We start from the raw sequence: 13,880 nt of genomic DNA, 5'->3' as shown, positions 1-13,880 counted from the left end.
CCGCAAAAATGTTCATTGTGGGAAGCAAAGTTTGACATGCTTGCTGTAGAGGTAGCAGGGGAGAAGCAGATTCTTCTCCCTACCAGGCAACTACAAGGTGCAGATAGATAACGGAGAGCAGTTCCTGAAGCTTCTAAACAAAACTGGTAACTTGCTTAAGTGTGAATTATTGGGAATTCAAAGCAAATTTTACATTTTTAGACAGCTAGACAGCTTTTGCTATGTTGGCCTAAAATTTGAAATTCAATTTGAATTCAAACAAATTCACATTTTAGTAAATAACACTGCCTATTATTTTTTGGTTTTCAAAATGTGATCTGAACTGTAAGGCAGATATATAAATATCCATCGTATAATGCTATTCAATACTTGGAGCAGTCCTCCTTGAGCACAAAAACTAGAAAAATTACAACTATCCCAAAGTTCCCATCATAACATGCAAATAAGCACAGACAGGCATTTCTGCAGATACTCTTAGCAAAAAATGCTGTTTTAAACACAATATTTACTCTCATAGAGACTTCAGCTTCCAGACCAGAACTTTCACCATGCTGACTAGACCCACAATGTCACAACAGTACAATCCATTGGTGGCTTCCGGTCACGGATACTTTTGAATTCTAGCCCATGCTTGGGTTTAAAAAGAAAGCAGTGCTTTAACAGTGCCCATTGCTAATGGTGTCTACAAAACTTCAGTATAAAGTCACGATGCCTGTCTGATCATTTGCATGACAAGCTGGAAACTATGGGACAGTTGATGATAGATGATTTCTCAAGTGTCTGCAACCAAGGCCTTATTACATGCCAAGTGTGAACGGAGCGTTAACCTTTGTTGGCTCTTACGGTTATAAATACCTACAGATCACTGATTCATGTAAAAGGATTCCAAGGATGAGTTCTGTAGTCTGTGAAACCAGAAAAATAGGTATATAGGATATGCACATGTAGAACACAACATTAGATGGACCTTTGGTACCCACCTAGTCTGTACACAGAACTAATGTTGGTCTGAGAGAGGTCATTCAGAAGCTGCACACAGCTACGTTGACTGTCTTCATCCAGTGAGTTGAGTGCTGACTTTTCCTCCTCACTTAGAAAGAACAAGTCTTTACCCCTGGACAGGAAAACAAAGTGTAGAGTATTTAGAGATATAAAATTACTGCTGATGTTTCAAAAGTATTGACGTGGCAGCTGAATAAAGCTCATGTCAGGCCACTTTCTGTATAATAAAAGAAATGTCCAGAGGGCATACTTATAAACCAGGCTTTTAGGGTCTAGACTCTAGACCAGATTGGGTCTCCCAGATAGATTGGGATCCACCCAAAATGGCTAATACACAAAACATTTAAAAAAAAAAAAAAAAGTATTGGACTCAGTGAATATTTTATTTTCTCAAACTTCAATCTGCATATTTGGGTCATGATACCACCTAAATTCAGTTACAACACTTTGAAAACAAATTTGCCATTTTCTATAGTCTCTGTTCTTAATATATACACTTTATCTAGCAGCCAATTATTCATCTGGTTATTTTTTAATAAGATCTAGAATAGTGTAAAACAATGTAAAAGGTCACAGGTACAGGTTAAGTAGACTATATTTAAGTGACAAAAAGGATAGTGATGATATCTGGGTTACTTTATTAACCCCAATAATAAAAAATATGTTTTTATTATTTTAACAATCTCCTTCCATTGCTCCGGTTCTGATGTTTATGTCCTTCTTGAAAGTGCTTTTGGGGGGTGGAGAGGGGTCACCATTGGCACACTGACTGCGTTCTTCTTTTTTGGTCCTTTTATAGGTTGTGCCGAACTAAATGGTAGAGACATTCTTTGCCAATACTTCCTTTATATTACCTGCATTAACCACGGGAAAGAGGGACATTTTGCTGGGCACTATTTATGAGAAACCATGCATTTTCTTAGAAGGATCCATTTCATCATTGTGTAGTCAATATATATTTTGTTTGGCAATGGATTGGAGAAATCTGACCAACTAAAGACAATTCCTTTTACAATTCAATTTCAAAGCCCCAGGGAGAGGAGTTAACAAGTAGTCAGTTTAACAAGTTAACAAAAGTTAAAAGTTAACACTTGCTTTAAATCCAAAAGCTGAATATCCCTCTTATCATTACAAATTGTACTGTCGTATGTAAGCAATAAAAATACCATATAATTTTCATGTGCAATATTTCAAATCACTTAATAATTGAGCTAACAAAACAGTGTAAAGGGCTTACCGTATCTCATAACATCTCAAAGTACAGCTGGAGCGGTAAGGCCTATTATTTTATGATCTGTTAAATGATTTCACTTATGTCTAAAAGCTTTGGAGATTAAGGTGGTGATACCCTGGATGAATTAAAAGATATTTTACGAGAAAAGACTTGATTCTTATCTTAGTGAATCCATTTGTGTATGCCTGACCTTGTAAATTTCACAATTGTGTAAAGAGGACCTGTTACACCTAAAATTAAAAATACTAAAAAAAAAATAAAAAAAAGAAAAAAAAAAAAGAAATTCTACATCAGTGAAGCACAAAAATGTCTTTTAAAATTTGTAAATGGTTCAGCAGGTTTTAAGATTTGCTTACATTTTTTTCTTCTTATATACAATTCAGCCTGGATGCATGTTTTTCTGAACATTATGGCCTCACATTTAAGCATATTTCATTTCTGCCATCTCTAAAGGAAGTATTACAAAAACTAGTGAACCTGATGTCTGTTTTACATAGTCTTAAATTAGAGGGGCAAAGGTTTAAAACTAATATCAGGAAGCATTGCTTACAGAGAGGGTAGTGGGTGCATGGAAAAGCCTTCCAGCTGAAGTGGTAGAGGTTAACACAGTAAAGGAGTTTAAGCATGCGTGGGATAGGCATAAGGCAATTCTAGACTTGAGATAAAGTATTCAGAAAATTGGGCAGGCTCGATGGTCCGAATGGTTCTTATCTGCCGTCACATTCAATGTTTCTATATATGTATTCAAATGTGAACATTTTGAGATATATTCACCATATCTCTGATAGAGTACCGCCATATCCTTAGCGGCACTCTTCACTTTTCTGTGTCACCCACCCCGAGGCCACCCTTTGTTCCACCAGGACTCTTCTTTAATTTGCCCTGCATGGTGATGCTTCCCACAACATTGGTTTTGTTGCCAGCATGGCTGCGTCTGAATGGAGCGACATCAGCCACCCTATTCCTATACTCCCTGACTAGTGCTAGCAGCACCAGCTAGGGAGTTACCAAGGCAACCGCACCACGTGAGCTGTGCTTGCCATGTGTGAAAAGAAGAAGGACCGCCTGTGGGATGTATTTTCTGCTCTCCGTTGTCAGTCAATTCATTGGCGCAAAGTCTATGCCGAAAAATTGACTTACAGATGGAAGAAAGACCTATTTTTAAATAGTTTTTTTCCCTAATCTTTACGTTTTCTAGCAAATCTGCTAGCACTGCGTATAGATATGCCCGGTACAGTCAAAAAGAAACAGGATAACATTTTTATCTGACAGTTTCTGTTTTAAATAAGGAATATACAATGTATTAAATGTGTTTACTGTGAGACATGCTGTGTAATGACAAACAGCTATTATGATCATGTTCATATTTATCTGTGATAAAAAGAAATATGTTCAGTAATTATAGTCGTGCTTTTCTACATATGTTCCCATCTCAAAACACGTAAACATAGCTGGCACTAGACGTGTCTTTGTTTTCATAGGAGCCACAATTGAGCAACAGTGACACCATGTGACAGAAATTGGAACTTCAGAATATATTGCTTTCTTAGAAGGTTACTCCCAAGAAAAATTCAGGGATTTAGCAAAACACTGTTTTTAAACAGAGTAACCCTAACTGGCTTGGATCTTATCCCAAACGTGATAAGAAAAAGAATAAGGCATAACTAGATCAAGCACAGAGGCCAAGTTCTCCCTGCAGTCAGGGCTACATTAGGACCCCTCATTGCACTAGGAGTGATACAAGGGAGGGACAAACGGAAGACTTAACCAGCATGGAGTGGGGGGCGTGTTGCCACTGGTCGATTGTTACCATCATGTTATATGTGCTGATGACACAAATATGCACTGTATTCACTTTAGCCAGTTCAGAACTCTCGTTCTGGGCTGGATAATAACTCCATCTGCCAAAAGGGTTTTAACTCTCTATGTGCATTGTTTCAAACAAACCTCGTTCGCCATGACCATTTCAAATCACTGAAATTATAACGGTGCTTGGATTAACCCAATAAACCTATAGACTCATTTATAACAATATATCTCCTGGGAAGGAAATTTAAAAGAAGGTTTATTCACTCGAGTTTATTTACTAAAGAGATCTATACACGGGATAATTATTTTACTCTGCAGAATTTAAATATTTCAAAGAAAATTGTAAGGTAAGTAGGATCAAGCACATTCCTTAACTTACTGCAGGTTGTCATTTACCCACATATTGGCATTGGTGATTAGTTAGCAATGCTGAGCATTTTGGGGTTAATTTTAAACTCCTTGCCTTAGTTTCTATTTACCTATAATATAGACCAAATGTATTAATTTTCTGTTTGTGGATGATTGCAGAATAAACGTTTATATTACGAGATATAATACATGAGTGATTTTCAATTTGTGTTTAATATACCACCTCTGCCCTTTATCTCAGTACATCAGTACATCCAGTATACATTGCTTAACAAAGTATTTTTTGTTGAACAAGAATGCAAAATTATATTGATGCCATTGCCAATCAAGAGTAGTATATGCTCTCTGACTCCAAAAGTAATCTAATTTCTTCCTGCATTAATGTTAAGTAAACTATAATAAATTCTAGTGCACTGCCAATAACATTATAATATATATATATATATATATATATATATATATATATATATATATATATATATATATATTTACACACACACATATATATACATATACACACACATACATACATTCACACACACACATCTCCATAAGGTTAGTTCTCATATTTTTAAGATGTGGCAAACTGAAATAGTCACGCTGCAGCAGGTCAGTGATCACCTATTTTTGCCTAAATCTTGCCATTCAGATTTTTAATTTACAACATTTTGGAGTAAAGTAAATAGACTCACATGCTTCTTTTCTTAGTGTTTAACAGCACATAGAAGCTAGACTTGACACACAAATCCAGACAGACAGACTCATTTATTTGCGGTCTGTTTCATGACAAAACGTTACCCTTCTCATTGCACATTTTTTTATTTTATCCTTTTTTTTCTTTATCAGACCTGTTGTTTCTATCATTTTATTTATTTTACCTTAAAAATAAAAGTTCACTTTGAAACCCTTGCAATGTAAAAATCTCACACATATTGTAAGTAAATTCCGATTTTGCAAGGAATAGAACCAATATTTAAAAGGGTCACTGTACAAAATGTTTTATATAATACCTATATAATTAGACCAAATGAAGTAAACTACAAGCATCACATAATCCTTAAATAACATATTGAATAGCATGAACTGCATTTCACTGGATATTCGAATTAATAAACACAGTTAAAATCATAATTGGCAGGAAATGATAATACATACATGCATGGGATTTATTCATTAAGCTGCAAAATGTGGTCAAAAGGGCCATGTTTCAACACGTCACCAAATCACCAATTGTTATTCTTAGCTTAGCTTCTTTATTCTTAACTTCGCTTCTTTGATTTAGATTTGCAATGTATTGGTCAAGTTACCCCAATTCACTTTTGACTTAGTCTTATACTAATGATAATAATAATAATAATAATAATGCAAGGATTTTGAACTTACAGAGCTTTCAAGCAGCTTGGGTCCACATGCTTTGTTTGGACAAAACCTGTGGTTCCATTAGATGGGCTCCTTCCCACCAACCACTTCAGTCCTGGAACATAGAATCCAATCACTTCAATGCTGTCCCCTCTACAGTAGCTGAGCTCATCTGATTCTGTCGCTGTGTGGGTCTCCCGGGCTGTGCAGAGACCCTGCCCTGAACACACAAGGAAATGGTGCTTTTGTTTGCAATGATATACACATACTAGAACATAGATATCCAATGTAGCTGCTTTAAACATATATTCTTAGAACAATGGAAACAAATGGATGAACACAGAAAGAGGTTACGACAGTTGCTTGGTAGTTGGATATTAAATTAGAGAACATATTTGGGGCTACAAGATTCGATCACACCAATCAGGTTCTCACGGAGAAGATGGCTTTTTTGATACAGCAACTTTTCATAAAATGTTTGATTGCTATCTAAGAATAGGAATGTCTTATTTATCCACGGAAATTTCAAATAGTATTGTAAAAAGTTTATTTTTTTTAAAAAAAAGCTCATTCTCATCAGTGAAGAGTTGAAGTTGTCAGTTTACTCCAAAATATCTGCTCACAGTAAAATTACAAATTGAAGATTGTAGTTGTAAGATGACAGTGTCCAGCCTGAACGTGCAGTTTCCATGATGCTTTGACAGTCTTGCAAAGTTCACGGTGGGTTGTAGTTTGACAGCTCCCCTAGCTCCCCTCAGAATTTGTTGGCCTTGCTTTAGAATGTGTTGAGAAGGTAGCAAGAAATAAAATCTCTTGCTATCAACAATTTAGTGTGAGAAAACAAGTCGTGGATAAATAAAATTTCATACGCCTGCCTTACTTTTGTTTCAGTAAAAACCTAAAGTAATGACTCTGCTTTACTCCTTAGTACATTGTTTATCAAAAACATCTTTGGCTACGTTTCTAGCCTTGCACTATTCCTACTTTGACACCAGGGGTCACTGATGATATTATTAGCCTTTTTTATCTTTTCTTGTATAAATACTCTTGATGCTTTTCTTTGCAACAGGTACTCTCTAGGGTTGGGTAATTAGATCTGAAATATTTAGCTGTCACTGAATATTTGCTCTGGATGAAACCTATTTCCTGTTTATAGGATTACTGAGCTGAAATGTGTTGGTTGGATCTTCCAGGCATTTGTTTCATACTAGAAATCTTGCTCACAGGACCATGTTTGAGGTGGCAGCATTATGATGCTCTGCACCACAAGCCACTGGAACCCAAGCTTATCCAATCACAACCTGTACGGACTACAACAACAACACTGCAAGGAGCAAGTGAATCCTACAACCAAGGAGCTAAATAAAGGAAACAAAAGATTCAGAAAGGAGCATTAGGAGTATTGTCTGTATTTCTTTAAGCTGAGCCACTCTAAAATCAGATAAGACACCTCCAAGAAGATGATGACACAAGCCTGCAACACAGCTCTCACAAGTCTGTAACAAAGCTCCTAAATTGACAATCAATCAATGTGTACATCAACATCTGGTTAATAAATAACCCTTGATCCAGACAATGTATTCTCCTGTAGTTTCAGTGAACTTTGCTATCCAAAAGTAGTTTAAGTAAAGTATTTTTAATAAACTTGTTCTCTTGGAGAATGGCATGCTTGTGATCATCCAGGCTGATGGCAAGTGCCATTGTAGTGTCCGGCCACCAACTCTCGGGCTCACCATATTGACTAACACTTTGAGAAGGACTGCAATGATCAGACAAAGCAGGTCAGGGGACTTACATAGTTACATAGTAATATATGTTGGCAAAAGGCTAAAGTCCATCATGTTCAGTCTGTAATAAAGCTCCTAAATGGTTAATAATTATGTACATCTGGTTGACAAATAACCCTTGATCCAGACAATGCTCTTGCAGTTTCAGTAAATCTTGCTATCCAAAAGGAGTTTAAGTATTTTTAGTAAATTTGTTCTCTTGGAGAATGGCATGCGTAAGACCATCCAGGCTGATGGCAAGTGCCATTATGGTCCGCCCACCAACTGTTTGATCATTGCAGTCCTTCTCAAAGTGTTAGCCAATATGGTGACCCAAACAAAGCAGGTCAGGGGATTTACAGTGTTACATAATAATATATGTTGGCAAAACACCAAAGTCCATGACAGTCATCCATTCACACAAAGTTAGAATAAAAGGATAGAATGAAAGAAAGAATAAAACACAACATCATGACCATGTGAGTCCAAGGCAGGAAAAATATTTTCTTGCCAAAGTGGAAAACAGATTTATTTTTTCTGGCATCAACAAGTTGTTAATATTGCCCATATTATCTAGTACAGCCTGGAAAATCCTTATTTTTTTCTACATCCATCATTTTTTCTACATCCATCATTGCACAGGCAGCTGATATCTGTTTCCACCTTAGACACCTGCCATGGTGAAAAATATTTCTGCCCCTTCCCATTCCCACTGTGGTTGGGGGTACCAATCTTAGATGGTTCCAGTCCGCTAAGAGAGGTACTATATTATTCCGGGCCCCAGAAAACTGTTTACAGTTTTTCAAAGGGTATCCATTTTGCCATATCTTTTTTGTCCCATCCATTTTTTATCAGAAGGAGATCAGTTGGATCTTGATGGAATATCTCCATAGGGTGTCCTTCAGGGCATTGCATACCCTTTAAATCCTCACTCTTCCTGTTACTGTTTAGTGCCCTATCTTAATATTTTTTGTTAAGTTCTCATTTCTTTTTTTCTTCTTCTATGAGTGGGCATTTTCGGGTAACAAATCGCTTCCCACCAGACCTTCAGTCCGTCACTATTTTTAAACAGGTACCGTGCCACATTATCACTTATCCTCTACCACTCGAAAAATAATAATATAAAAAGAGGTCTGTTACTCAGATATGTATTTGCAGGTGTCTTCCGATAACCTGATATTCAGTATTTTGTTGCTGCTCTGTAATGTCATGCATACACCTCAATTAAAAAAGAGAATGACAAAAAAAAGGAATGCCAGGATATGTTAACAGTCACCAAACTACCGAGCTACCACATCAAAATTATTTAGTGTCTCTTTAATGACACAGTCTGCGTGCATCCATGTGTGGGGGGGAAATAAATTCACGTTTTTATAAAATAGACTTTGTTGTGTATAATGGGGTACAATGTTTCACTGCTTGATCAGGTACAGGTTTGAGTGGAAGAAAAGGCAACTTTATCATAAAGGAAGGAAATTAGAGGATGCGTGTAACATACTGTACCTATTGTTTGGGACGAGATGTGCCGGCAGGTTGGCTCAATAATATTACAGGCCATTGGGTATGTTTTAAGAAACCATCTGGAAGAAAATACAAAATGCAGTTATAGTGTATGTGTGGTCATTGTTAGCATGCATTATGTGATTTCATCCTTCAATACTGAACACAGAATGTCTGTGTCCAGGGCAAGTAGAGTAAAACAGCTGGCTCCTAAGTGAATGCATTCTTTGCAGCCTGCAAAGAATCCCTGCAGTATACGTGATTATATTTCTCTCCTCACAGAATCCTTCAAGGAAGTCAAACAATTCGACCTACGTAACGTTTTTGAAGTGTGTGTGAGGATAGGAAGAAGATGCCGTTTACAATTTCCCTGCAGATTTGCAGAATGACCGAGTTAAAGGAACACTATAGTCACCTAAATTACTTTAGCTAAATAAAGCAGTTTTAGTGTATAGATCATTCCCCTGCAATTTCACTGCTCAATTCACTGTCATTTAGGAGTTAAATCACTTTGTTTCTGTTTATGCAGCCCTAGCCACACCTCCCCTGGCTATGATTGACAGAGCCTGCATTAAAAAAACAAAATTGGTTTCACTTTCAAACAGATGTAATTTACCTTAAATAATTGTATCTCAATCTCTAAATTGAACTTTAATCACATACAGGAAGCTCTTGCGGGGTCTAGCAAGCTATTAACATAGCAGGGGATAAGAAAATCTTAATTAAACAGAACTTGCAATAAAGAAAGCCTAAATAGGGCTCTCTTTACAGCAAGTGTTTATGGAAGGCTGTGCAAGTCACATGCAGGGAGGTGTGACTAGGGTTCATAAACAAAGGGATTTAACTCCTAAATGGCAGAGGATTGAGCAGTGAGGCTGCAGGGGCATGTTCTATACACAAAAACTGCTTCATTAAGCTAAAGTTGTTCAGGTGACTATAGTGTCCCTTTAAGCACTGGCAGAGAAATCTATTTGTCTAAAAGGTGTAAACCAGTCCTTGAACAAAAGGAGAGGGCAAGTGGGTATTTGTAATCAAAATATAAATTGGTGTTTATAATTGCTTATGGTAATATTTTGCTTTATAATACAATACCAACATAAGCACATATATATATATATATATATATATACTCATTGCTGCAAGAAAATGGGTTAATATCCCACATACACATTATTTTAAAACAAAAAATCAAGAAAACACAGTCCTGCAATCCCATTATTCAACAATTTTAAGCAGTTTCAAGTGTAAAAATAATGCTATTATGCTATGAAAGTTACTAAAGATCTAAAGTATTTACCATTAATCTAGGGACAGAACATTCTACACACAAAACATAGAGCAACAATTTGTACGCTTTGTTTGAAAAGCAGTCTTGTTTGCCTATTGCAGGCTCAAGGGGGCTTTCTTTGTAGAGTACGAAATGTCATGAAGCATGCAAAACACAGCAGGTAAAGAGTACATGGACACTATGTATAGATTTATATGTCAAAGGTAGGACAAATCTGTATAATGTAAAAAAAGGTGTGGTAATAACAAAATCTACAATAAAATTCTTAACAACATAATTAAAACTAAATATTTTTATTTATACATCTTTTATGATACACAAAAGCATAAAATGCAGATCGTTTTTTGCAATATTTACAAATAAGTAAGCAATCGGGCAATTTTCTTTTTCCACTCTAACGTCCAAAAAGCACAGTGCATATTGCTTCAACAACTAGGCAAAGTAAAACTGATAGTAAGAACCAGAACTATTACAGCTTAATGTAGTAGACCGTACCTACAGCTTCTGCAATGCATACACTGCCTTTACTGAAAAAATGCAGTGTTTACATTAATAACTATGGACAACTCTATTAGAAGACCTCCTAGTGTGGGCCTGCAATCTATGAAGGGCCGACATTCAGAGTCTTCCTGCTCAGCCTGAGGACACAGATGCATTAAGCCAATGCATTTGCCTCCAATCTTTACTTTGGGAAAACATATTATTGGCTAAGATCATCTGTAATGATGATCTCAGCCAGAGGAGCAGTGGCACCTTTAAGGTAAGTTAGAGGTAAATAGTCAGAAAACACTAACATTAGGAATATATGTCTGTACTCCTAATGTTAAGAGTATTTCCTTTTTTTGTGATGGTAGAGGGTGATAGTCTTAATAGAAAGTACAGTAATGGTCAGCTTCCAGGGACATCTAAAATGAACACTTACTGGTAGAATGGATGAGGTAATGGCTCCACTGAAATAATAGGCATCAATCCACGCTCTCCTGTGCTTAATGACTGACCTTCCCATGAGGATTCATCACCAATATCCTTTAAGTGCACCACATCATTCAGAGGCACTGACAGGAACTCTAGTGTCTGACTGCCTTCCTCTGTACCTCCAACATCTTGGACCACAGCTCTAGCATAGAAGCTACCTGCATTTCAAAACAAAGAACAGACAATACTCACTTATTTGCTGAAATGTAGAATATGATCATTCTCAGCATAATAATTTTTCTGAGCAAAAGGCAACCTCCATGTGAAAAAAATAATAATATAGATCAGGACTTAAACTTTCAAGTCCTATGCTACTAGGCAGGCATAAAAGTTACTCACCACTGCAAGTCCAGAGGGTCCATGGCGGTATCATCAAGGGTCAATTTCTACCTGCCAGGACTAAATATTAACTTTTACAAATTGCTAGTGGGGAATTTTGAACCATGATATACATTAGATATAATAGTAGAACTGTCAGGAGTTATCTATGATGGTATAGAATCTTCACCTAGTCTCATCTCATCTAACCACTAAGTGACACTAAAGGCATTTTCAGTAACTCACATGTTGTTACAATACTATTAGAGGTTCATTAAATGTGCCACAGTATCCAACATGTTTTTAGCAGTGGCCTAATGGGCCACGAATATATGGAATGCACCACTTCAATGACCTGCTTGTCTGAAAGTCACATTATAGCATAGTACTATGGTTTCCAGACTTTCAGGCAAATCTGGCTCAAGTATCAGGATTATTAAGAAAGAGGGGAGTAAAATACATAGGGGGTTATGTATAAAAATAGTTCTGTTCTGAAAGGTGGTGTAAAGTACTAAACTTGGGGCAGTCACAATGAAAACCAGTGGAACAAGTAGGCACATTGCATAGGTGACTTACCCCCTTTTTATAAATAACTATGATATTTTTGATTTTGTGATTATGTTATGCCTTTATTTTGACCCTTTCGTGTTTCTCTGTCATGCTGAGAAAGGAAAAAAGAATTATAGGAAAACATCTGGAATCTCATTAACAGGGTTAATCAAGACAGACAGTCTTCATTGTCTACAATTTTATATAATTCTAGTCTGCAAAATTGGTCATTAGGTAGGAGCTTATTATTGATGTTGGAGAAGAACCTGGCCTTGTTATCAGGTTTGAACCAGAAATTCAATAAGATGTGGACTGCAACTATATACAAATCCATGCAGGTATGAACAAACTACATAAACATGTTGAAGGAGAAAATCATTGATGTGTTACTACCTTCTTGCAAGAGTAGGCCCAAGTATAGTGTTGCAAGCTCATCTTGATTAACCGAGACCTGGATCTCTGTGTCTTCTACCAAAGCAGAATTCAGCCAATAATGGTCATCAAACAGCAGGTGTTCCAGGCTGCACGCCACAAACCCTAAAAAAAAAAAAAAGAGGTGAATCTCAAAATAGTTTTAACTGGTAGAGGCTTTTTATAAGGCAAACACGTACAACATAAAAACCATAAACAAAGTATGCAAAATTCACCAAGGAAAGGTGACAAATAACATTTTTAATATAATCAGATTGGCTTAGTTTGGGTTAAAACATTCAATGGGCAAAATTGTGATCAAATGTCAACAATCGAAAAGCATATAGATTTAAAAAAAATTGTGAAATGATTTAGATACAATGCACTAGACTAGATTTCTTATTTTTTTTTGTTTTAATAATCTTTTATTACAATATTTTGCATATTTAAAAAACAAACACATATGAGTTCCATATAACATTTGTGATATATCATCAAAGTCTGTTGTTTTTCTTCTTCTTAGAAGCTCATATACATATATGACATAATTTACAACTCAAACATACAACATTTATACCTGGATGGACGCAAGAACTCCCACTTTATATATATATATAAAACTGGCAAATAAGTTTTTGCCAGTTTTTAAGAATACAACTTTCTTGTCTTGCATTAACACTTGTCCAAAACAATCCCTGTTCCATATTACATTGAAAGAGTAGTTGTTCTCTTATCTGTGGCCACAGAATCTTATCTGTTTTGACCTATTTTCTAGTTATTATTATTTTAGTGGCAACAACAAAATGGAATGTTATCAGGGGTTGTTTTTTTGTTTAGTGTCGGCCACTTCAGATGTAACAAAGCAATTTCAGGTTTTATATCAATAACAACATTACAGGGACACTATAGTCACCTGAACAACTTCAGCTTAATGAGGTTGTTTAGGTGAGTGCTACAGCTACCCGGAGCCTTTTTCTTGTAAGCACTGTATTTTCTGAGAAAATGCAGTGTTTACATTGGAAGCTTGGAACACCTCTTGTTGCAGTCAATCAGACGGCCACCAGAGGGACTTCCGAGTTCAGAGGCCCTAAAAAGGCCTCTCGTCCGATGCATTCTGGGTGAATGCATCAGACGGGCTATCAGCACACAAAGCACTGTGAACGCGCTTTGTGTGCTGACAGCCTGTCAGCACTGCTGTGGGCGTGGCTTCAGCTGACAGCTGAAGCCCGAACCCACAGGGATGCTGTCTGGCCACAATAGTGGTTGAAGGGAGGGGGGGGACGGACCTACTCTCCTCCCC

At 36.6% G+C, this 13,880-nt stretch overlaps 1 protein-coding gene across 2 annotated transcripts in view; it reads right to left on the bottom strand.

Moving 5' to 3' along the window:
- Positions 1–13,880, bottom strand: part of SH3TC2 (SH3 domain and tetratricopeptide repeats 2) — a 101,769-nt gene that overhangs the window by 28,993 nt on the left and 58,896 nt on the right. For both annotated transcript variants that reach the window (XM_063447344.1, XM_063447345.1), the window contains exons 6-10: positions 12,563–12,706; positions 11,250–11,460; positions 9,043–9,119; positions 5,798–5,993; positions 981–1,114 (exon numbers count right to left, since the gene is read on the bottom strand). In XM_063447344.1, coding sequence (XP_063303414.1) covers positions 981–1,114; positions 5,798–5,993; positions 9,043–9,119; positions 11,250–11,460; positions 12,563–12,706 — 762 coding nt within the window. The remainder of the gene's footprint in view (positions 1–980; positions 1,115–5,797; positions 5,994–9,042; positions 9,120–11,249; positions 11,461–12,562; positions 12,707–13,880) is intronic.

The sequence above is a fragment of the Pelobates fuscus genome, chromosome 3, assembly GCF_036172605.1.
Source record: "Pelobates fuscus isolate aPelFus1 chromosome 3, aPelFus1.pri, whole genome shotgun sequence".
In the NCBI taxonomy this organism is placed as follows: domain Eukaryota; kingdom Metazoa; phylum Chordata; class Amphibia; order Anura; family Pelobatidae; genus Pelobates; species Pelobates fuscus.
Note: the sequence above shows the minus strand (reverse complement) of the source record. Positions and strands in the feature narration are given on the sequence as shown.